The sequence below is a fragment of the Salmo trutta genome, chromosome 5, assembly GCF_901001165.1.
Source record: "Salmo trutta chromosome 5, fSalTru1.1, whole genome shotgun sequence".
In the NCBI taxonomy this organism is placed as follows: domain Eukaryota; kingdom Metazoa; phylum Chordata; class Actinopteri; order Salmoniformes; family Salmonidae; genus Salmo; species Salmo trutta.
In genome coordinates this window covers 46,692,050-46,718,584 of record NC_042961.1, presented here as the reverse complement: position 1 = coordinate 46,718,584, position 26,535 = coordinate 46,692,050, and the positions used below count along the sequence as shown (strand labels likewise).

At 42.6% G+C, this 26,535-nt stretch overlaps 1 protein-coding gene across 2 annotated transcripts in view; it reads right to left on the bottom strand.

Moving 5' to 3' along the window:
- The window catches only part of LOC115194265 (ATP-binding cassette sub-family A member 1), a 220,755-nt gene that overhangs the window by 57,500 nt on the left and 136,720 nt on the right, over nucleotides 1–26,535 (bottom strand). For both annotated transcript variants that reach the window (XM_029753857.1, XM_029753858.1), the window contains exons 33-37: nucleotides 16,748–16,842; nucleotides 16,279–16,384; nucleotides 12,433–12,507; nucleotides 11,094–11,263; nucleotides 2,647–2,824 (exon numbers count right to left, since the gene is read on the bottom strand). In XM_029753857.1, coding sequence (XP_029609717.1) covers nucleotides 2,647–2,824; nucleotides 11,094–11,263; nucleotides 12,433–12,507; nucleotides 16,279–16,384; nucleotides 16,748–16,842 — 624 coding nt within the window. The remainder of the gene's footprint in view (nucleotides 1–2,646; nucleotides 2,825–11,093; nucleotides 11,264–12,432; nucleotides 12,508–16,278; nucleotides 16,385–16,747; nucleotides 16,843–26,535) is intronic.

Sequence of the window (26,535 nt, the reverse complement as noted above, 5' to 3'; positions counted from 1 at the left end):
TTATTTCTTCCAAAAAGTTTCTCCAAAAAGTACGATCTTTGACCCCATGTGAAGTTGCAAACAGTAGTTTGGCTTTTTTATGGAGGTTTTGGAGCAGCGGCTTCTTCCTTTCTGAGCGGCCTTTCAGTTTATGTCGATATTGGACTTGTTTTACTGTGGATATAGATACCTTTCTACCTGTTTCCACCAGTATCTTCACAAGTTCCTTTGCTGTTGTTCTGGGATTGATTTGCACTTTTCGCACCAAAGTACGTTCAACTCTAGGAGACAGAACGCGTCTCCTTCCTGAGCGGTATGACGGCTGCATGGTCCCATGGTGTTTATACTTGCGTACTATTGTTTGTACAGATGAACGTGGTACCTTCAGGCGCTTGGAAATTGCTCCCAAGGATGAACCAGACTCGTGGTGGTCTACAATTCTTTTTTCTGAGTTCTTGGCTGATTTCTTTTGATTTCCCATGATGTCAAGCAAAGAGGCACTGAGTTTGAAGGTAGGCCTTGAAATACATCCACAGATACACCTCCAATTGACTCAAATTAAGTCAATTAGCCTATCAGAAGCTTCTAAAGTCATGACATAATTTTCTGGAATTTTCCAAGCTATTTAAAGGCACAGTAAACTTACTGTACGTTAACTTCTGACCCACTGGAATTGTGATACAGTGAATTATAAGTGAAATAATCTGTCTGTAAACAATTGTTGGAAAAATGACTTGTGTCATGCACAAAGCAGATGTCCTAACTGACTTGCCAAAACTATAGTTTGTTAACAAGAAATTTGTGGAGTGGTTGAAAAACGAGTTTTAATAACTCCAACCTAAGTGTATGTAAACTTCCGACTTCAACTGTATATAAGAATATCAATATTCTATCTGAAACAAGTTTTACAATCTTGATATTGGCTAACGAATCGCTAAATACTGCAATAGGCATGATGAATCGATGTGGGGGAAAAAACTATATATACAAATAAAAAGAACATATGTGATTTGCAAACTTCTACTCCACAGTTCCCCCTCTGTGCCTCATATCTTTTAAAGGAATGGTATTGAATGCGGTCGAAAAGCTCTGTCAGATGGTGAGCTTAAGCATTTTCGCTAGATAATCCTGAATGAATCGTGAATAATGATAAGTGAGAAAGCTACAGATGCACAAATATCATGCCCCGAAGACATGCAAACCTCTCACCTTTACAATAACATGGGAGGTTAGCAATTTTTGGGGGGTATAATATTTGTAATCATAGCAGCATCTACATTCAATACCTTTTAAGTATACAGCCAAAAGAAGACCAAATGCTTCACTGTCCCATTGGGAAGCATTCGGGGAGAACGGAAATGCTTAAGCTCACCATCTGACAGAGTTTTTCGAAAAAATGTGACTCTCTGCATAATTACATTTGTCTTTCACTTTGTTAGCATTCATCCAGCATAATGGCTAATAGTTCTGAGTTACCTGATAACGGTTTACCGCCATTAAGCCTGAGGGAACGTGATCATGTTCTACCACTTTGCATCACTTTTTGCCACTGCTAAGCTTGTTGAGCACAACAAATCAGAACAGCCGGTGTCAATAATTCAACGCTTGCCAATAACAGTTACTCAGGCATGGACTTCCTAGCAGCCATTGCGATCACAGGTACATTTGCCATTAATGTTGCTGATGAGTATTCGTTCTATACAGCCTATGGATGATCTACTCCAATGTATCCTTATCCAAATATACTTAGTGATGCATAATGTGCTGAGACGCAGGCTGTCCCAATATGGAAACCGTTAACAGCAATCCAAGATGCATCATGTGGCACTGATGGAAAGGCTAGTGGGTTATTCGACACGCCTCACTTGTGACCACATTCCAATCCCTCTGCAATCATCGCTCTACCAATTACAACATCCAGGAATAATTTGGTTGTGGTTTCTATACTTTTATTTGAGGTTCATTCTCATCCATCCCTTCCTCACGGTGGACAGTAGAAGGCCATTGCGTACCCCCTGGTGTGGTCACCAATTAGGGGTAAGATGGCGGAGAAACCGAAGGTTTGCTGGCATCAGAATCTCAGGTGCCACCAACTGCCATTGTTGCCTGACTAACCAAACTCCCTGTTCCGACAAAACGTCACCCCACGCACGTTTGTTTCTTCTCTGCAATGAGTCAAGATCTGAGTGCCTCCTTGACGATTTCTAGAATGCAAACATATTCTAACCGTTCTGATTGGTCTCAGAAACTGATGGGTTGGGTCAGAGCCAGAACACATGTGGGTTACGCAGCATTTTGATAATCTTTTATTGGCTTTGATACTCGAGTTGGTTAGAAATGATCCAATCGCTGATGACTTTGTTTTGTACAACACCCCTCATTTTGACAACACCCCAAATGACTTCAATGATGGCAGTCTCAGACTGAAGTATGTAGTGAACATAGAGCAGTGTCAGGTAACTGCTGTTTTGCCCTTGAGCAAGATCTTAACACCTAATGTGTTCCAGGGGCCCTTCTCTGTGGCTGACCCTGTGCCTTGCATGTGTGTATGTGTGATGTCCGGGGGGTTGGGAATGACATAAGACAGCAAAAAGACACATTTACGATTCACATTGGACAATAACGTTGAACTCTGTACTATTAAATTCTCTAATGAAGATAGCCTACAATATCCCAGGCGAAGTTGGCGACCCAGTAGACGGTCGGGTTGACGCCACTGACAAACTGCAAGTGCTTGGCCTTGCTGACACGCTCCTGGATGAGGAAGAGGACGAAGCTTGCTGGGATGAAGGACATGGCAAAGATGACACAGATGGACACCACCACATCGGTGGAGGTGGCGGCCCTGAAGGAGAGAAAACAGGAAGTTGAGTACAAGTTGGATCCTGTGTGATCTTCTAGCATTATCAATAGGTCTGGTTGATATTTCTAGAACTGATAAAGGGTCAATTGTTTTAAAGGGGAAGTTTAGTATTTTACAACTCAATGTTAGATGATAAACCCTAATCTATGATTTGGTTTTCTTTAAACAGCCACTACAAACGTCAGCTAACTGTAGCAACGGCTAACTAAAAATACATTGTGATGGGAGCAAAACAATTGCCAAATCACCTATAAGTAAGGTCAAACCAAATAATTGAGTTTATTTCAGTTGATTTAGCCTTTTTTCCCCAGGTCCCACATGACCCAATCACTGCCATGAATTTCTAACAAGCTAGCGGTAGATAAAGGAAGGTGAAGGGACCTCTTAAAGAAAACCGAACAATGGATTACAGTTTCCCCCTGCCCACAGACTACTTTCAGTGTGCAGAACCATCTAGCATGAAGTTGTAAAATATTGAACTCCACCATTAAGAGTGATTGATTTTTCTAGTATCGATCCATCAATCATGAAATGTATTCATTACTCTTTTACATCTTCTGTCATGTCCTCTACAGTAACCTGGCCTAAACCCGTACAGATCAGTCCTAAAGGGCCATACAATATTTAGTCTGGTGTGTGAACAGCTTGTTTTTATAATTCTATAAGTGTTTTGTTTCCGTGCGTTTCCCATGATGCAGTCAACACTTAAAAAATAGTGTTTCCCTTGTTTTGCTTCTTTCCCATAATGGATTAATGACTCACTAGGAAACAGTAGGAGTAGCCAGAGGAAAACTGAGGACACATTTGAAACCCATATACTTCCTTTACTAACAAACAAGAGCCAGAGGCCACTCAGACCTTTCACCTGACAATTAGTCCTAACACGCGAGGACTCTAGGGAGCAGATAGGGTCACAGTGGTAAAGAGGGAAAAAATCATTTTCTAGAAGTATGTTATGAACTTGACATTGGATGCATTCCAAATGGCACCCTATTCCCTATATAGTGCACTACTTTTGACCGGACCCCTATGGGCCCTTGTCAAAAGTAGTCCAGGGATCTGAGGCCAATGTCTGCTTAGCCCACAGGGGCTGTAGATGGAGGAATGGTCAAGAGGCCTTTTGGTGGAAGTAAGCCTCATAACCTTTCCAGGTGTTGAGTTTCATTCTAAGTGAAATCTCACACTTTCTGCCCCAGTCTTGTCGTTAATCTTGCCTTTGACCTGGAATGAACACAAATGCTACTGAAATGTTTTACTTATACTTTAGTTGCTCTGGATAAGAGTTTCTACTTAATTAATCCTAAAAGCATCAACATATTTAGAACTCTAAAAGTGCCAACATATTTATAACCCTGAAAGCACCAACAGGAGTCATTTTTTATGGTGATGATTGTATGTCAAGCTGTAACACTTTTTCTTTTATTAACCTTTTGTAACACAAGTAAATGGTTTTAAGTCCCCTAAATAAACATATTTAAAAAAGATCCACACATTTACAGTCAAATTTGGTGTAAAAATAAATATGCTTTTGTATGTTTTCATGTTTTGAACAGTTATTTTGATCAATTTCATTTAAAGCAACATTCAAAGCGCTGTTCATTCACGGTGCTGTTTCTGTGATACTCAGAGGCTGATAAATTGGTGATTAAGCTAATCTGACACACCGGTACAACCTAAGATGACTGCTGATATGAGTGATATGGGCAGCGGTGCCATCAGACTTAAAGCTCTAACTTTGGAACGCGATGGGCTATCAACTCACGTCCAATGGCGAAGGTGCATAAAGATGGAGGAATTAAGATAGGCCTAAAAACAAGGATGTCCTACCTACAGAGTTCTTAAACTACAGCGCGCAACATGGTTCAATATGTCAATAGTATTGGGATCAAGTTTACTGTGCTACTGCTAAAACAAACAAAAAAAGTTATGGAAACTCTGAGAGCACTGTCTGATATGGCAAATAAAGCATTTCTGGTAAGTACAGACGGGCCGCCAACTTCATGCATGTCCGCTATTGCATCTGAAATGTGAGACTCTCAACTTGGTATAGAGACATTGACTGAAAGCTAAAAATGTATTCACATTTTGTAGTTATTTTTCAATTATAGTGGCTGCCACGGCCCCAAGGGGCCAAATTAGGGGTGGCTCCATATCTATATATTTTCAGGGTACTTACATCTACCTCTGTGACAAATGTGGTGCTTTTATCTCAAAGGGAACTGTTGAGTCAAAATGTTAGGTTTAGACACACCACTAGTACACAAAAGGGAGATCATTTTTCATTTCTCCATATTAAACTTTTCACACGAGTTAGAAATATCTTACGGTCGCCGCAGTGTGAGTTGTTTTATGCATGTGATGTCAGAATGCGCTCACTGTTTCAAATTGTCCTCTCTTCTCATCTTTGTTTGACGAGGAAAAAACAAACATGTTGGAGCGCACAAACTACCCATCGTCAGATTACTTTCGAGTATTTTGAAAGTGTTTTACTCAATTATTTCGATCAATGGTGAGCTCACCCACGATGTGATGAATTGTAAATAATAATTGCTATTAGCTAATTGATATTGTGTTTTCTGTCAGCTGAGAGTTAGCTAAATATTATAGCTTGTGTTATGTCAATCTTTCCTCCGTTAGCGCTAGGAGCAATGCAACCTACATGTTTCTGTTTGGATGATTGTGTTGCGCTGTCACTACTTCTGTGAATGTCTGAACATTTCATTCAAAAATAAACTGGTCACAGTTCAGGACATAACTTTGTAAGGACTGTGTTTGTGAAAAAACAGTGTGGCCTGCTCAAACGCTGACTTGCGTCAATTGAAACTGGACATTCTAAATAGGCATTCTAATTACACCGGGTTGTGTGTACGCTGCAGAGAACATGAAATCATAGTGCATTTTATAATACTTTTTCACTAGTTGCTTGACAAAGTCCTTACATTTAAGGAGGATAAAAAAAAAAGTTTTCGAAATGATGTTTTTGACACCTTGGTGCTTTTTGGGTTAATGACTAAAATGAAACCAAATGTTGAGTATTAGCAGACAAGTCCCATATGGTTTAATTAAAATCTGTTTGGGATAGGGGGCAGTATTTTCACGGCCGGATAAAAAACGTACCCGATTTAATCTGGTTACTACTCCTGCCCAGAAACTAGAATATGCATATAATTAGTAGATTTGGATAGAAAACACTAACGTTTCTAAAACTGTTTGAATGGTGTCTGTGAGTATAACAGAACTCATATGGCAGGCCAAAACCTGAGAAGATTCCATACAGGAAGTGCCCTGTCTGACAATTTGTTGTCCTTCTGTAGCATCTCTATTGAAAATACAGCAACTGTGCTGTAACGTGACATTTTCTAAGGCTTCCATTGGCTCTCAGAAGGCGCCAGAAAGTGGAATGGGGTGTCTGCAGTCTCTGGGCGAAGAACAGCAGGAGAATTTGTGAGTGGTCAGCCTGGGAACAGTGACACTGGAGATGCGCGTCCACGAGACTACTCCATTTTTTTCTTTCAGCCTTTGAATGAATACAACGTCGCCCGGTTGGAATATTATCGCTATTTTACGAGAAAAATAGCATAAAAATTGATTTTAAACAGCGTTTGACATGCTTCTAAGTACGGTAATGGAATATTTTGAATTTTTTTGTCACGAAATGCGCTCGCGCGTCACCCTTCAGATAGTGACCTGAACGCACGAACAAAACGGAGCTATTTGAATATAACTATGGATTATTTGGAACCAAACCAACATTTGTTGTTGAAGTAGAAGTCCTGGGAGTGCATTCTGACGAAGAACAGCAAAGGTAATCCAAATTTTCTAATAGTAATTCTGAGTTTAGTGAGCACCAAACTTGGTGGGTGTCTAAATAGCTAGCCCGTGATGGCTGGGCTATCTACTCAGAAAATTGCAAAATGTGCTTTCACCGAAAAGCTATTTTAAAATCGGACACAGCGATTGCATAAAGGAGTTCTGTATCTATAATTCTTAAAATAATTGTTATGTATTTTGTGAACGTTTATCATGAGTAATTTAGTAAATTCACCGGAAGTTTTCGATGGGTATGCTAGTTCTGAACATCACATGCTAATGTAAAAAGCTGTTTTTTGATATAAATATGAACTTGATTGAACAAAACATGCATGTATTGTATAACATAATGTCCTAGGAGTGTCATCTGATGAAGATCATCAAAGGTTAGTGCTGCATTTAGCTGTGGTTTGGGTTTATGTGACATATATGCCTGCTTGGAAAATGGCTGTGTGATTATTTGTGTCTATGTACTCTCCTAACATAATCTAATGTTTTGCTTTCGCTGTAAAGCCTTTTTGAAATCGGACAATGTGGTTAGATTAACGAGAATCTTATCTTTAAAATGGTGTAAAATAGTTGATTGTTTGAGAAAATTCAATTGTGGTATTTTAGTTGGTTTTGTATTTCGCGCCGTGCGATGCCATTGGCTGTTGGCTAGGGGTTCCGCAGGCGGAACGGGGCTAATTGGTAAAATATGGCCAGTTGGATCATTTCTGTCTATGTTCTATAATATACTGTTAGTTTATGTATTAGCTTGTTACCAATAGATGACTCAATTTGACTGAATTCTCTTTTTGACTTGCAATCAGGCAAAACTACTGAAAACATTTCCGAGAACCAATGACGATTCTTCATGGAAACTCTTGATCCTCCATGCTGTTTGAATATCATTCACCCCGCTAAAGGCATGTTGTGCTTTCTTGCCTTCCATACTTTCACATTCTGTCAATTCAGAGCTCCTGCTGGTCTCTTTTGATGAATGGATCACCCTCTTTCTGCTCTCTGCTGTCACATCTAACAGAGTTTCGGGTAGGAGGTGGTTTTGGAAGTTCACAAACAAGAAATGGAAACTGCACCAGAGAGGTGCTGGACGTTTGAGGTCATTCAACAGCACTTCAATTATTCATGTTAGCTGGTATGGAGTGGGCCAAAATAAAAAACTTCCTCCAAATGGATTTCTTCTTTGCTATTTTATCCACATTGAAGAAGAAACACTAGAGGAGTTGGCGATTATAGATGTTAAGGTCTTAGTTACCCCCCTGTGTAGTTTATTAGCTAATTGCAGATTGCAGGCAGTGGGCGACCACGTCTTTAGCTTAAGATCTAATGAGAGGCTCAAAGAGTTCATCTCTTTCCCAACTCACTTGTGAGGGGCAAGGCGCAACCGTTTCTTTCTCCTCAGAAGCGGCTGACCTCTCCTTCATAAGAATACATCTTAATTTCTAAATGTTTTGCTGTCAAAACGTCCTTGCTGCGTCCGCTTATTTAGCTGTGAACCAGACTAGTGTATTCTACCGCCTCCCCACACCCACGCACACACATACAGATACGGACAGACCAACAGGCAGGCACACACACAAACGTCCCTCCTCCCTCCCCACCCTGCCACAATCTCTCACCAGACCACATGCCAGGTAATTAACATATTACATTAGTCGTCACGTGCAGCCCCGCCATGGCCTGGACGTAATTGGGCTGCGTAAACATGAAATAATTGACGCAGTGGGTGCTGCCCCACTTTCAACAGTTTTCAACAGGCTTATCTAGACCGCACTCAACGGGGCCAAAGATTATTTGAGGCAAGTGATTGGCTAATGAGGTAACCCTGAACAAGGGCTAGCGGCTTATCACTGTGAGGGAACACGCACCCTGCTAGTGAAGTAACAAACTGTATAGTTGGGGAGAAGCTTTTAAGGTATTTTAATGTGCCTGGTCTTTCCAGTTGTTTTTGCCCAAGGTCTAGAGTGAGGTACTGCTTCAAAAATGGAGGTGTGGAGGGGGGTTAGAAAACCAGAATGAAGTGGTCAAATAATCATCTGTCTTTCAATTGTTTAGGTAAACAATTTTCCAGTATATGTAGCCATAATGAAAATCTGTTCATTCTATTGAACACAGAGGGACTAGTTGTCCAAATAATTACTAGTTTGTCAACATCTGTTTGGTGCTACCAATGTAAAAAGAAAAGAAAAAGTAAACTCATGACAAAGGATGTTTCTTTCTAACTACCCGGAAAAGCGAATACCTTCTGTGAAGACCGTACGCAAAGCCCTAAATGTCAAGCTCTCTTTTATTAAAGGACATTGGAGATTTAGTGACTGAACAGGTCTCTCTCTGACTCACTGAAGGCAAGTTCCAGGTCACATAGAACCACCATGATGATTTACTGTGTCTTCTTACGCTAGCAGAGCACTGCGGTCAGTCAAACAAAATGCCCGGACAGAAGCTATCCCCGAACACAACCACCCCTCCACGTTGCCCTATCTGATAAATTGAAAACCATACTTTGAGTGGGAAATAACTCTTGAATTAAGGCAATGATGCAGGGGCACGAGCACGATCACATAGGACACGGACACCCTAGCTTTTTTCCTCGGGTAATTCATTTTACATGGAAGGAGAATCCCAAGTTAATCTCTAGATCATGGATAATAAATTACAGGCAGGGCCCACATGGAGATTGAGAGAGCAGGAGAGAGAGACAAAGAGACACAAACAGAGACAAAGAAAGAGAGATTTGTCTTGGGCTGAATTTATGGGTTGGAAGCTGTCGTTATCTTCTAGCCAAGCCAGCTTCTCTCTCTAATTCACCACTGTTGCTAACACCCGGCCACTACATAAATACCTTACTTGGTAACACAACAAAGGAATAAGGAATTGAGTGGAATCTGTGGCATGACTGATCGTGTCCACAGGATCGCATCAGGTTTCAACATCGAAACTGACATTTCAGCAAACAAAGTGTGAAAAGTAAGCATCTACAGAGAAAGATGTACAGGACAACACAAATAGAGCTTTATGTTATGCTATGTAATGTTATGCTATGCTATAGGTACTGCCAAAATAATGGAAACATGAGTAAATGAGGGATACAAAGTATATTGAAAGCAGGTGCTTCCACACAGGTGTGGTTCTTGAGATGATTAAACAATTAACATCCCATCATGCTTAGGGTGTATAAAAATGCTGGGTAGGCCATTATTTTGGCCATATTTTACCATGGCTATGCCCCCATAGAATGCCAATGCCCCAATCCACAGGGCACGAGTGGTCACTGAATGGTTTGATCAGCATGAAAACGATGCAAACCGTATGCCATGGCCGTCTCATTCACTAGATCTCAACCACATTGAACACTCATGGGAGATTCTGGAGCTGCGCCTGAGACAGCGTTTTTCATCACCATCAACAAAACACCAAATGATGGAATTCTCATGGAAGAATGGTGTCATCTCCCTCCAATAGAGTTCCAGACACTTGTATAATCTATGCCAAGGTGCATTGAAGCTGTTCTGGCTGGTGGTGGCCCAACGCCCTATTAGAACACGGGAATGTTGGCGTTTCGTTTATTTTGCCAGTCACCTGTATGCTTTGCTATGTAATGTTATGTTATTCTACGATGTGATATGTTACGGCATGTTATTTTATTACGCTGTGTTATGTCATGCTAGTGCTATTTTATGCTACTGTATGGTTTCATATGTTAAGTAATTATGTTATGCTATATTACTCTGTATTATGCTACACTATATGTTATTATATGTTACATTACCTCATTTCAGAGAGGGGTTTGCTCGATGATGGAAATTAGATCGATGATAGACTCAGACTGCATTAGACAGTGAAGGCTTGTGGTTCTGTACTTCTATAACGCCCTCATTGACACTAGAGATCTCATGGGGGAGCTTCAGGGCTCCAGACTGATCACTAGGGTTATAAAGCAACAGTATGTGAAAGCGGGCGGTCCCCATGGGATCGCCTCTAGTGTGCTATTACAAACACAAATCTATATCTCTGTCTTTCTCTCTGTCTTTCTGTCTTTATTTCTCTCTTTCTCTCCGTCACTCTTTATTTTTCTGCCTTTCTCTCCCATCACTATTTCTCTTTATTTCTCAGAGGGCCTCATCCTCTCAATCTCCCTATTCATCTATACGCCAGCCTAATACTATCCCTCTCCCTCTCTCCACTTTTCCCTCTCCCCTCTCCGTCTCAGACTCCCGCTACTCGTTCTGCCGCTCCAGCTTCCCTCACTCCCTCCCCCTCTGTCTAAACCCCTCCCTCCCTCCCTTTGGCTCTGGTATAGGGTAAAGTTACCCCTAGATGCTGATCTTGGGTCAGCGTTGCATTTTCCCCATGTATGGTTACAGTTAGGATTGGGGAAGGGTAACTGATCCTAGATCTGTACCTAGGGGAACCCCAGAGCTGATTCAACCCGACTTACATTGCCTGGTAGGAAAGCTGAGCCTTGGTGAGGTTGAGGGGGTGGCTGGAGGCGGAGATTCCATACTCCCTGGGGTCATGACCCGGCGGCAGGTTGCCTCTCAGGATGGCGTTGTTGGCCACATTGAGGAACGATACAATACTGTGCCACGCCTGGTTGTAGAACCACACCTGGAGACATGACAGATGGTTTATTGCTGCTATAGTTCAAAGACAATATAAAGCATATATACAGTTTCCCGGACAAAGATTAAAGCGAGCCCTAGGATAAAAATAATGTTTTAATCTTGGTCTGGAAAACCAGCCCATGGAGTGTACCTTACTCCATACCTATGTAGCACCAAAGCAAGTGACAACAGTTATCAAGATGTGGAAACACTTAGCATAACATAACCATTATTCCATGGTATAAGTCAATCTGTTATGGAACTATATTACATCATCAGATATGCTTAATTTAGCTAATTATGTAAATGATACAGAGTGCTCCTGGTAGTTAGTCCAGTTAAATACCAATGTAAAGCATGGCCCTTGCCATACTTAATACATGAAAACAATGATATAACAGCAACTAGAACCAAAAAAAGCAACTATCAAATTAGCATCATACTACACAGGCAGAGATCTATCTATCTATCTATCTATCTATCTATCTATCTATCTATCTATCTATCTATCTATCTATCTATCTATCTATCTATCTATCTATCTATCTATGTACTGTACCAGCGTTAGGCTGTACCAGCGTTAGGCTGTACCAGCGTTAGGCTACACCAGCGTTAGGCTACACCAGCGTTAGGCTACACCAGCGTTAGGCTACACCAGCGTTAGGCTACACCAGCGTTAGGCTACACCAGCGTTAGGCTACACCAGCGTTAGGCTGTACCAGCGTTAGGCTGTACCAGCGTTAGGCTACACCAGCGTTAGGCTACACCAGCGTTAGGCTGCTGTACCAGCGTTAGGCTGCTACACCAGCGTTAGGCTACACCAGCGTTAGGCTACACCAGCGTTAGGCTACACCAGCGTTAGGCTACACCAGCGTTAGGCTGTACCAGCGTTAGGCTGTACCAGCGTTAGGCTGTACCAGCGTTAGGCTACACCAGCGTTAGGCTACACCAGCGTTAGGCTATACCAGCGTTAGGCTATACCAGCGTTAGGCTATACCAGCGTTAGGCTACCACAGCGTTAGGCTACACCAGCGTTAGGCTACACCAGCGTTAGGCTATACCTGCTACTGTGTCGTCTCACCAAGCACTCACGATGATGACCAAACAAAAATGGCAATGGCCACCAAGGAACCTCTGAGTCTCTAAGCCTCAAGATGAATGATGATACAATACCTTGACGTTATCCCTGGTCCCGAGCTCTTTCAGGAGCGTCTCGGTATTCAGGAGCATCTGATCGGTCATGTTATCCTAATGAAGGAGAGAATTAAAAAATTAAAAAACAACAGAAAAAGGCTTAATTGGACACACTTGGGAAAATACATATCCTCTTTGAAATGCAGAACAACACAGAACAGGAGAGGGGGATAGGTCTCTCAGCAATACCTGTAGGTTGCTGAGGCCCACTTCCTTTATATACGCTTGAGAAGTAACATTCATTCTCTTGTTATTTTGGCAAACCTGCAACACTGCCTTTCGCTTGCCCCCATGTCCATGTCATCTTATCTATTGTGATCTAAATGATACAAAAACTGATCTTAAGTCAGCACTCCTGCTCTGAGATGCTTGATGCATACGGCCCCTGAGTACTAGAGCTATAGAGGGCAGGTGGGAGTGGGAGCCGAATGAGTCAATGTTGATGACCGAGTGGGGGCCGAGTGACTTCGACAACCTAGGACTGCCTTCCACTTGTTTCGCTCTCCTCTCTTAATGATTTTTTTTTTTTTTTTACATATGTCTCTCTTTTCTCATTATGGAAATAACATGGTGTTATAACATATAGCACACGACAGCTACAGGACCAAGCAGAAGTGGGCTGAATGGGTCGCCTCAAAAAATACACTCTGGTCATGTTTCATGTGAAATGGGCTTGCTGCAGATGACTGGGCTGCCGCGTGTGATTTGCGATGGCCCATCATCCTGCCTGTGCCCAGTTCAACCCGGCGCACACTGCACACGTTACAGGTGTAATATAAATAAATGCAAATGGCTCCCCTCACCTTGATCAAAAGCCTACAATACGAGAGAGGAAGGAAGAGGGGGAGGGAAAGAGAGAGAGATGACCCCATGCCACCCCCGAGAGGACTAGGATGGGAACAGGCCCGTGAACATTTCACTATCATCATATCTTTTCTCTCATCTTCAAATCGGACTTTGCTTGGGTCCTATGGAGTCCAGACCTAAGGCAGCGACAGCACTTGGTCTGGGATTAATGATGGATTCTCTTACTAACTTCGAAAAGGGGAGGGTCCTCTTAAAAGACAGACAACTCTCCCAGCAAATCACGAGGCAGACATGCCAGAACATCGCGATTTGGAACGGGAATTTCCAGACAAAACCTTCGCAGTGTTTTTAGTGAAGGTTGATGCAAACTAACCACTTACGAAATGCACTCAATAAAAATAACCACTGAACTCCATCTTGCTAGATACTATTTTTGCGGGGGATATTTACGCTAGGGCAACAAGCGGATAAGGCAGTGACATAAGATAGCCGGATGTCCCAACTCTGCCCTTTCCTCTATGCCCAACTGACATTGTGTACGTACAGACGTATCAGCTGGAAACATTGGTCGAGAGACTGTGATTAAACTGATAACGTTGACTCTGGTTCATTCCTATCTCTCTGAATTGTGAATTTCAGAAATTTCACAGAAACACACAGAACACCGACATAAATATCTGTGTTAAATGACTTTCCTGTTCTAGCTCATTTACTATTCATGAGCCCAGGAACTACAACACATTTTTCTGTCTGTAATTCTCCTTCCCTCAAAGCTGGGACTCACATTTTGCTTTTATGTATATTTTGCTTTTACTTCTCCCTTTTGAGGAATGGGATTAGAGGGAGGAGGAAACCCGAGGGGGTTGAGGTGTAGGGAGAAAGAGTCTGGCGCAGGTTGGCAACATAGCAGGCACAACATCGGAATGGGGTCTTCCTGAGAATTAGCTGCTTGTTCCACTGGTTTCTTAGCCAGACGGGAAGACTCACCGCGGGCGAGACAGAGGGAGATTATGGAACCACAGCGAGCGTTTACTGCTGCTAATCCCTTACGAAACAACTTCCTCCTCAAGGGTGATGGCAAATGAGAAAAAAGTGATGGTTGTATGGCAAATGAGCCGGCCGGCCACCACAGCCATGGCCAGTGACACGACTGTGGCACGACGTGTTGTGTCGAGTGCGTGACAAGTTGCAACCTATGTTAAAAGCTGTTTTGGTATGGCTCTCAAGACACTGTACTTGACTGCATTTGACTACTTTATTTACTAGTCTGTCTTAATCGTCTTCAAGCACGGTGTGTTTTGTTTCTACCATGTTATTATATCCATCATCTTAATCAATCCCAGAATCCTTTGAGTCTCATTTCAATTTCAGCCGTGGAACCCACCCCCAAAAAATGAACGTGAATTTAAAAGCTAACTTCCAGCCCAGTCAGGTGGTAAAGCAGAGTACTACTGTTCTCTCTCCTTCTGCAACCCAAGGAGACACAGATTGCGTTCTAAATGACACCCTATTTTGGCCCGGCCCAAAATACTGCACTATATAGGATACCATTTGGGACCCAGTCACAGTCAGCGAGTTAGCCATATCTCAAGGACAATTTTCCACTTTAATAAGGGAAAGGCACAGAGCTGGGAACGGCTCATGCTCGGCCATTAGAGTTACATCATCACTGCGGCGACTAATTAAAGTTGTGTTAGCGTAGAGAATCTGGAGCGTGGAGAAGTGCCCTGGGTAAGGATGGGGAAGATGCCCCGAGGGCGGGCAACATTCTGCTGATCTCACAGAAGTTTGAGGTCCGGGCTTTCGACAGGTTTGAACATTTAATGTGTGTGGGAGGGTATGTGTGTGGGAGGGTATGTGTGTGTGTTTGTGGGAGGGTATGTGTGTGGGAGGATAAGTGTGTGCGTGTGTGTGTGTGTGTGTGTGTGTGTGTGTGTGTGTGTGTGTGGCAGAGGGTATGTGTGTGTGTGGGAGGGTGTGTGTGTGTGTGTGTGTGTGTGTGTGTGTGTGTGTGTGGGAGGGTATCTGTGTGTGTGTGTGTGTGTGTGTGTGTGTGTGTGTGTGTGTGTGTGTGGGAGGGTATGTGTGTGTGTGTGTGTGTGTGGGAGGGTATATGTGTGTGTTCGTGTTGGAGGGTATGTGTGTGTGTGTGTGTGTGTGTAGGAGGGTGTGTGTATGTAGGAGGGTATGTGTGTGTGTGGGAGGGTATGTGTGTGTGTGTGTGTGGGAGAGTATGTGTGTGCGTGTGTGTGGGAGGGTGTGTGTGTGTGGGAGGGTATGTGTGTGTGTGTGTGTGTGTGTGTGGGAGGGTGTGTGTGTGTGTGTGTGTGTGTGTGTGGGAGGGTATGTGTGTGTGTGGGAGAGTATGTGTGTGTGTGGGACGGTGTGTGTGTGTGTGTGTGTGTGTGTGTGTGTGTGTGTGTGTGTGTGTGTGTGTGTGTGTGTGTGTGTGTGTGAGGAGGGGAGGGTATGTGTGTGTGTGGGAGGGTATGTGTGTAAGTGTAAGTGAAAGGGAGAGAGAGAGAGAGAGATAGTAGATAGATAGAGTGGGAGTGTGTACACTTGTTTGAGTGTGTTGAGGAGAAAGAGAGGAAGAACTACATCTTTTGAAATACATCATACCCAGTTTCCATGGACACCAAAAAGTCTATCTGAGTTTTAACTTTCCTCTGAGTTCGATTTGAAGGTAATGTATTGAAATTCAAGAGTCACTCAAGCAGATTCAAGTCCATGTTTCACAAAGAGCACAAGCTTAGCATTAGCTATCAGGCCGGTTTATAAGCTGGGTTTGTCCTTGGTTTCTACGTCTATGCATAATTGAACATAGATAAACAACATCCAAGGACCTCAGTGAATTGAGGTCTCCAAAGACCCCTTCTGGCTTTCAACCGCAGCAAACGTACCTTGTCTATCCTCCTCCCACACAGGCACATATTAAATTAATGCGCTTTCCCTCAGTAGTCAAGCTGTACCACGGCCGGCAGAAAGGCTACCACGATTCCAATATCCATAGCATACCTGGGAGGAATTTAATAGGCTCCTCAAATCCCTGATCACAGTTTCTATTTCCGGTTCAGTCATCCTGACTTGGGAGTTGACTCCTCCGACAGAAATCCCTCCATACCTTGAGTGGTGGGTAGTGGTAGTTGTGGGGGCAGAGATCACAGTGCAATTTAATAAGAAATGAAAACGCATGGACACACAAACACAGGAATAAACACACACACACACACACACACACACACACACACACACACACACACACACACACACACACACACACACACTAAACAGTAACCTTTCATTTTACTCTTAGATTAGTTATCATGAATAGGACCTTGAGTTTAACATTATGCACGTTATCTTAGATATCTCCTGCCGCATTGTTGGCATTATATCTGAATGTTACGCAAGTTCTACCAAGCACATAGGTGAATGCAAAATGACCACTCTGGATAATAGTGTCTGGTAAAAGAAGTAAAATTACCTTTTTCTCCCTGCTTCCTTGTAGGTCTTTAAGAGGAAGTCTGTCATGTTCCGCCCCGTCAGGTCCTGCAGTGTGTCCGTTGTATTCTGGGTCCTCTGGAAATACAAGATAATGAGATGGTATTATTTCTAAGATACGTTCGTCCTCTTCAGCCCAGCGCTCACTGACATGTGATGTGCGTTTCGCTAAAGTGTACAGACTTCTAAGGTTGCTTAAGAGGAAAATATGAAGAAAAAAATGGCGCATTCAAAGCAATGGATAAAATAGCAACGACATGCCGTCTTAGCAGACGCATTTATCCAAAGGGACATACAACCCCACGTCCGTACATTTTGGTAGCGGGATTTAAACCCACAACCCCTGACGTTGCAAGCGCTTCACCATACAAACTGAGCCACACAGCAGTGGTGATACATACAAGCTCCAGATATTGTATTGTGCAAAAAAATATATATATATGTCTGGCAGGCTATGTACTTCAACCCTCTATCTGATTCACTGATTGGGCACTGAAATGTACCTGTACCTATCTACATATCCAATCAGCTGTTGACGAATAATATGGTGTTTGTTTTAACACAATGTCAAAGAGATCAAAGACAAAAAAAAAAAAACTGAATCCCAACTACCGGTTGCCATGTCTACCGTTGAAAGCCAGGCACTATGATCATGATCGAAAAAGTTCAGCCAAAACAATGGCCACACCATTCTAATACAAACAGGGTGGAAGCACTCCAATCATTATTGCACGATGGTGGCACCAGCCACATTTCTAACCATAAACAACTCAGATATGCGTGGCGCTGTGGAACCCAACTAAGAACACTGAACCTGAGCCTAATAGTGAGCCTGTTGGAGCCTTCCCCATCACTATGATACAGCCAAAGCTGTGGCTAATGTCAAAGGGCCCTCATTAGCCCGTCCTCTCCATAAATTGGCACGTTCAAAGACACAATTAGGGAGGATGCGACACTGTGGTGTGCGTCCACTCCACATACCCTCCATAGTCACATCCACCACGTGCTAACAACTAGCAAGCCCCTCCTGTCTGGCCCAGTTTATTTCCTGGTGTCGGGATACTACGCTGATTAGAAGGATTTCTTGGCAACGCTAATGGAGACTGCTTATTAGGGTCCAGAGCGCCCCAAGCCGAGCCTCAAGCGCCTTCATTCCCCTACCCACCCTGACTCCCTTTTGCCCGGTTGTGTTCTCTCCACCCTTCACTGGGTTCCTAGCTTATCGCGCTAACCGATGGTAAACAACACTGCCCACATAATGAGTTGAAATAGCCTCCCCCATGCTGATAAGTTGTGTTTGTATGCCTATTTTCTATGTCGTTTAGTAATGACATGGATATGTATGCAAACGGGCGTCTGCTTGTTAATGAATTCCTAGTTTGGTTGGGGCGAGGGGGCGGATTAGGAGGGGAGAGGGGAAGTGCAAGGCCGGGGGTTCTTTTCCAAAAGCTTGTTTGTGTGCCTATCTGTCTCTCAGATACCAGTCCCTCAGATAGATATTTGGAGGGTTCCATGTTGTTCTTATTTTCATCTTTTTTCAACTGCTTGCCCAGTAATCTGTATTATCTGACCAGAATTTATTTGGTCAGATAGTTAGATGGACTTTCCAAATCCACCCCTGGTTGAACTGAAGATACAGGCCAACTGCAGAAAATGCAGTCTGCAATACGTAATAGCAGGACTCTACTTCAAATGAGATGAATGTGTAGTGATTGAGCTTTTAACACTCTAACCCACAACATGTTGAGAAAATTAGTTGTCTACAAACGAACCATGTTATTTTGAAAGTACTTTAACTAACTCCACACTACAGGGAAATGTAGTTCAACTAACTCCACACTACAGGGAAACGTAGTTCAACTAAGCCCACACTACTGGGAAATGTAGTTCAACTAACTCCACACTACAGGGAAACTTAGTTCAACTAACCCCACACTACTGGGAAATGTAGTTACACTAACTCCACACTACAGGGAAACTTAGTTTAACTTAACCCTACACTACTGGGAAATGTAGTTCAACTAACTCCACACTACTGGGAAATGTAGTTCAACTAACCCTACACTACTGGGAAATGTAGTTCAACTAACTCCACACTACAGGGAAACTTAGTTCAACTTAACCGTACACTACTGGGAAATGTAGTTCAACTAACTCCACACTACTGGGAAACTTAGTTCAACTAACTCCACACTACTGGGAAACGTAGTTCAACTAACTCCACACTACTGGGAAACTTAGTTCAACTAACTCCACACTACTGGGAAATGTAGTTCAAATAACTCCACACTACTGGGAAACTTAGTTCAACTAACTCCACACTACTTGGAAACTTAGTTCAACTAACTCCACACTTCTGGGAAATGTAGTTCAACTAACTACACACTACTGGGAAATGTAGTTCAACTAACTCCACACTACTGGAAAATGTAGTTTCTCTACTAGTGAAGCAAGAAGGAAGTTGTGTAACAGGAAGAAGCAGATGAGTCACAGCACAATACACTGTTTACCACTGAAAAATCTGGGCCTCCTGTCCGAGCAGCAGGAACTCAGGCATAAACAAACAGATAGAGAGTTGACTTAACCGTACAGCTCACAGCCAGCATGAGTCTAATTGCCTTGGCCGATTTCCACATCCTCCAATCGAAACCACAGATAACGTGAGGTCTCTTCCAACATTCCATGGACGTGTGTCCTAATATGGACACCGTATGTGTCAGCTATTTATGTAACTCCATTGATAGATATCGGAGGACGTCATTGTAATGGCTGAAATGGAATGAATGAAATAGCAACCATGTGTTGGATGTATTTGATACCTTTCCAATTATTCCATTTCAGCCTTAACAATGAGCACGTTTTCAGGTATCTCCTCCCATCAGCCACTTCTCATCTAGATGATTTACTGTACATAGAATGCTCTCTCTACACTTGTCATTCTATACCTCACATCAATCATTCCACGAGCATATGCCGCTCACGACTTCATAAGTCATTTTAAGGCATATTGGCCATCTACGTCTTATATATCCCAACTATTTACCCGCACTTCCTATACATGACATCTCTTATTCCGCACGCATCTGTCGCTCTCGACCAGATGACTGCAGGTTGATGACACACAGGAGAGGCAAACAGGAGAGGCATATGTAAACTCAGAGTAATCAAACCTGAGCTGACATGCTGCAGTGTTAGAGAGACCTTAAGAGGGTAGGCAGTGTTCTTACTAATCTCTGCATATAGCCTCTGTATCTTGGGAAACCTCAAAGACCAACTACCAATTCTACCTGGCACAAACAAATGCAATCTTCTGGATGTAGAGTTCTGCTTAAAACTACGTGAGCCTCGTGTTGCAAACCTCAAAGACCAACGTCCAATTTTACCTGGCACAAACAAATCGTCGCTGTCTGATGAAAACCTTTAAACTCCATTTTTGTCAATTTGCATTCTTTATTTTAATTACTGAAAGCATTAACTCCCCTCGATGTACTTGGAACATTTCATGACTCTAAGAACAAGAACATGTATTCAAAATAGCTTCTGAAGTTCCATAATTGTATGTTCGTTAATGGGAAAATATGGTAATTTCCTGAAAGGTTTTTGTTTTGGAGATAAGAGGTTTTCACCAGACAGCAACGGAATGCAATCGTCGGGACATAGAGCTCTGCTTTAAACTATGTGTGCCATCTGCTGTATGTAGCTTTGGAGGACTAGGCAGAGTATGTCTCATGTAGTTTGTTGATTCTCTCAGAAATGCTCAGTTATGATCAAGTCAATTGTGTGTTCTTATGTTTATAAAGACACAACATTTAATTCCCATTTCCAGAAAGGCACGACTTATAATTATAATTTCCCGTCAAAAGTGCTGCACCTGTCTTGTTTGTGGAGCTGAGTCTTGGTAAAGTAACTGCTGGTAAGTTATTTGCAGAGCCCCACCTGTTTTGAGCGCCACATTTATGGGGAGGAGGGGGCTTTCCTGATTTGGATGGGGGGCTTTTGCATATTAATTAATATGTGTCACATATCAGTTTGTAAACAATGTAAAAATATACATATATTAAGTTAATAAAGTTAATAAAGTTAAGTTAATAAAGCTGCATAAAAACATGGTCTCTTTTTTGTTTTCTTGAGTAAGGTAGCTCCAAAATGCAGGTGTTTCAGCCTAGCTCAGGGCTTTCTGTGGTGGTGGGGCAAGCCAGCAGAAAATACAGAGTGTTGCGCCATGATTGGCTCAGTGTTCTGTCACTCATGGGGACACTACGTCACCGCCAAGTCTAAGGGTAGAGCTAGAAAATTCAAGCCCCTTGGGTGCTGCCATGGAGTTACATTAGTGCCCATCCAAGAAGGCTCAATGTCATTGGCCACAGATAAAATTACATCAAAACACATATCTCCAGTAGCTTCGATTGAACTGATCACGTCAACATCATACTTTCAAAATCTTAGCTAGCAGTCATTATCATGAATCAAGTCGACAATCTATTGGTAAATCCTTTTTAATCCTTGTCATATGAAGATAAATTATAGCTAAAACGTGTCGTTGCTCATTGGCTATTGGACATAAATATTACACAACAAATTGGAAATTGCAAATTCAACAATGAGTGGTTTGGAAGGAATCAGTGGCTAACTGCAATCATTGCAAAGCAATCATTAGCCTGCTATTCAGTGGAGTGGCTGTGTGATCCCAAGTCTAAGATTAAGGGTCTCTTTTCCTAGTTAAAAATGATAAACATTCAACATTGGCCATGCTGTCAATGAAGTATGATTTGTGCCACCCATAAAACAACTTAACTCGGAACTGCAAAATCTGTTTTGAGTACCTTCGTTCGCACACCGCACAACAGACATTGGTTTGAAGAAAATCTATTGACAACACCTCACCTTGCTGTGTGGATCAACCTCTGACATAAGGCTGTGTTCAAAAGAACACAAACATAAGCTGCTGGGGTGTTTTCCCTGTGTTTGCGAGAGACATTTCCATCTTTACAAGTCAACGCTGTAGATATACTATCAGCGGCAGAGCCTAGTTTTACTCCCCAAAAACTAAAACAAATTACTGGGCCTCATTCCACCATCTGCCTCATCTCGTGACCTCACAACCTTTTCACTTTTGTTTTCCAAGACGCCTTTCCTTGTTGAACGAACCGGTTTGGACAGGTCATTTAACACTAAAATGGATCTTGGGGGTAAAAGCCAAAATAAAACAACAGTAATCTCTTGAAGCAAAGATGTGGCCAACCCAAATTGTTTGTTCTCTCTGCTTGAATCCAGGTTGCAGGACTTGCAAATACATTGTGTTGCTTATTTTCAGATATTTTTACGTCATAGAGTGGCTTAGGCTGGTCAATGAGGGGTTCCGTTCCCAATAAGCTGAACTCTGATTCATATTATTCAGGTAATACAATGGAAATTGGTAATGTTGATGTACAATATAATAACAATGCATTACCATGCCAGGACAACACCCTGAAGAAAAAAAAATACGAAAAAGTAATTTGAAACAGGGAGGGTTGCCCTTAAACTTGTCCAATTTGGACCCCTGGCCAATTAGAAAACAGGAGTACATCAGTAACAGTGTAAGTTTGAATGCCTAGTTTTCAATATCTCTGGCTGTACTCATGTTTTGTGAACTAAGTGTGCTTCATTCATTCAAAATAGTTTTTGCAAGGGATTGTCTAGTGGTTTTGATTCCAAGGACCACCCATATGTAAAATGTGTGCATATGTATGGCATATGTTATTGTTACTATATTAAGGGTTGTTTTTGAAGGCTTCCGAAAGCATATTTCATTGAATTGGGATATAAGCATTTTCAATAACTCCCACCTCTACTCACAAAGGTGTTGAATGAAGAAAATATGCACAACTTCAATGATTTATTTGAAAGATAATGGCGGCAGGGCTATGCAGCAGTAGATGAGGAGAATCATTTGCAAACAGTCTGTAGTTAGAGCGGTCTCCTGATGATAAAGACATCAATTGTAATACCCAGAGCACGGCGGCTTTATCAATTCCTTTGCATGAATGGAGGCCTTTTCATCTGTGAAGGTTAAATATCGCCAATGAGAGTCAATACCTGAGATTTGGTAATAAGACTTACTGTCACATGCCATTTCCATGGAAACAACAATTTCACACTAACTACTGTGTCTGTGTGGGCCTGTTTTATTCTCGCTTCCTTTCCTTTCTGCAGATTTTCAAGGGCATATTGGGAGGATAGCAGGGATAAAAGAAAATAAATCAATTTTAAAGGGAATATATTCTCTGTATGCTCTGGGTTTCTGTTGGTGGGTCTGCCTGAGATACAAATCAATTCAAGCCCCCCCCCCCCCCCCCCATTCAAGACTACGGCACACAGGTAAGATCTATAGCATTCATTGTTTGATAAATTAACACTGAGTTGGTGTGTGTGTGTGTGTGTGTGTGTGTGTGTGTGTGTGTGTGTGTGTGTGTGTGTGTATACAGTCGTGGCCAAAACTTTTGAGAATGACACAAATATATATTTTCACAAAGTTTGCTGCTTCAGTGTCTTTAGATATTTTTGTCAGATGTTACTATGGAATACTGAAGTATAATTACATGCATTTCACAAGTGTCAAAGGCTTTTATTAACAATTACATGAAGTTGATGCAAAGAATCAATGTTTGCAGTGTTGACCCTTCTTTTTCAAGACCTCTGCAATCCGCCCTGGCATGCTGTCAATTAACTTCTGGGCCACATCCTGACTGATGGCAGCCCATTCTTGCATAATCAATGCTTGGAGTTTGTCAGAATTTGTGGGGTTTTGTTTGTCCACCTGCCTTGAGGATTGACCACAAGTTATCAATGGGATTAAGTTCTGGGGAGTTTCCTGGCCATGGACCCAAAATATTAATGTTTTGTTCCCCGAGCCACTTATCACTTTTGCCTTATGGCAAGGTGCTCCATCATGCTGGAAAAGGCATTGTTCGTCACCAAACTGTTCCTGGATGGTTGGGAGAAGTTGCTCTCGGAGGATGTGTTGATACCATTCTTTATTCATGGCTGTGTTCTTAGGCAAAATTGTGAGTGAGCCCACTCCCTTGGCTGAGAAGCAACCCCACACATGAATGGTCTCAGGATGCTCTACTGTTGGCATGACACAGGACTGATGGTAGCGCTCACCTTGTCTTCTCCGGACAAGCTTTTTTCCGGATGCCCCAAACAATCGGAAAGGGGATTCATCAGAGAAAATGACTTTACCCCAGTCCTCAGCAGTCTGTACCTTTTGTCGAATATCAGTCTGTCCTTGATGTTTTTCCTGGAGAGAAGTGGCTTCTTTGCGGCCCTTCTTGACACCAGGCCATCCTCCAAAAGTCTTCGCCTCACTGTGCGTGCAGATGCATTCACACCTGCCTGCTGCCATTCCTGAGAAAGCTCTGTACTGGTGGTGCCCCGATCCCGCAGCTGAATCAACTTTAGGAGACAGTCCTGGCGCTTGCTGGACTTTCTGGGGCGCCCTGAAGCCATCTTCACAACAATTGAACCACTCTCCTTGAAATTCTTGATGATCCGATAAATGGTTGATTTAGGTTCAATCTTACTGGCAGCAATATCCTTGCCTGTGAAGCCCTTTTTGTGCAAAGCAATGATGACGGCATGTGTTTCCTTGCAGGTAACCATGTTTGACAGAGGAAGAACAATGATTCCAAGCACCACCCTCCCATTGAAGCTTCCAGTCTGTTATTCGAACTCAATCAGCATGACAGAGTGATCTCCAGCCTTGTCCTCGTCAACACTCACACCTGTGTTAACGAGCGAATCACTGACATGATGTCAGCTGGTCCTTTTGTGGCAGGGCTGAAATGCAGTGGAAATGTTTTTTTGGGGGATTCAGTTCATTTGCATGGCAACGAGGGACTTTGCAATTAATTGCAATTCATCTGATCACTCTTCATAACATTCTGGAGTATATGCAAATTGCCATCATAAAAACTGAGGCAGCAGACTTTGTGAAAATTAATATTTGTGTCATTCTCAAAACTTTTGGCCACGACTGTGCATGGTCAGTGCCAGAGTGTGTGCATGTGCCAGTGTGTGTGTGTGTGTGTGTGTGTGTGCGCGCGGGGGTGGGATTCACTCTGCGACAAGTGCATCTATCTTTATATGTTTCATGTCTGTACCTCTTTCTCCCAAATCTGAAGAGTAGTATAGCTTATTCCTCTGAACTCACAAGGGCAGATGGCGTGGAATGTCATCTTCCTTCAGAATGACGTACAAGATATGTGGGTAAAATACTGTATGTTCCAATAGGACTGCTGTTTTAGACAGCATGCGACAAATCACAATGAAAGCATTCTTGTGTCATACAACTGATGAGTCATTTAGCTCTGCTAGAGGAGAATGAAGTAGACGTTCTCATGTCTTGCCGGTAGGAAATGTAACATTCATCCGTTTGACTTGTTCATCAGGCCTACACGTGGCATTAATGTTCCATGCTCATTAAAGGCATGGATTATATGGTCCAACATCATCCAACGTATTCCAAAAATTCCCCAAATACCATTGAACGCTTGTGTTTGAACAACACCATGTGAAGGGAAGAGTGGCAGAAAGAGATACAATCAAAATACAGTGATCTTAGAGAAGGGACGGAAAAAAATTGAGAAGGAGAGAGAGACTCGTGTAATGTATCCAACAGCACGTCTCACCTTGATAACCTCGTCGAGATCCGGAACATCCATGTGTCAGAATAAGAAAGGCCACACAAAGGGTATTCCTTTCGTCCGACTGTCTCGACAACAATCCATATCCCATAATACCTTTTTCCAACCCCGACTTCAAATAGGCCCTGCTTTGTCACAGGATGTGGAGGTACACAGTGAGGCTCGCACAAGCTCAACGAGGCATTATATATCCGGCAACGGCGGACGTCTTGTGATAGTCCATCGCTATAAATGAGCTCTTGGAAGGACAGAAGGATGGGGGGAAGAGATGAGGACTGGGGATGAGCCGTGCGTCTTTAAAAAGGGTATTATCACCAAACAGCATGGGCTGTGGTTAGGGGAAGCCTTTGGCTTTCAAGGGCCTCTTACTGTCTGTCTGAGAGGACTCAGCAGACAGAAATGTGTACACACTAACACACATGCATGCATACACATTGGCATTCACAAACACACAGGTTGGGCAGGTTGGGTTGCTAATATCAGAACCTCAGGTACTGGCATTTAAACTCTAACCTGCTTCAGGGGCCCTGCTCTGTGACCTACTATGTGCTACTTCCAGCCTCTCTCATGTGTCTGTCCGCCTGTCTCCGTCTGTCTGCCTGCCTGCCTGCCTGCCTGCCTGCCTGCCTGCCTGCCTGCCTGTCTGTCTCCGTCTGACTGTCTGTCTCCGTCTGACTGTCTGTCTCCGTCTGACTGTCTGTCTCCGTCTGTCTCCGTCTGTCTCCGTCTGTCTCCGTGTGTGTGTGTGTATAAGAGGTCCTCTTTGCCAAGATTTTGTCAAACATCCCAATTAGCAATCTTAGAAAAATATTCAAAGGCTTCACAGTCAAACATCTAAATATTCATTCCAAGTTTATGCGATACAGATGTAGGGTTTTAATTTGAGCCAGTTTGCTACAGCAGGAAAATAATCTTGCAGCATGACAAAATGTGAATTATTATGTGGATTATAATTAATGGATATTTTTGTAGGAGTTGATACATTTGATATAAGGGAAAATCAAGTCTGAAATGTAAAAGGGGAAATTACAAATATCAGAAGCCTTTTTAAATCTTAAATCTCGTGCCACAGGGTGATCACATT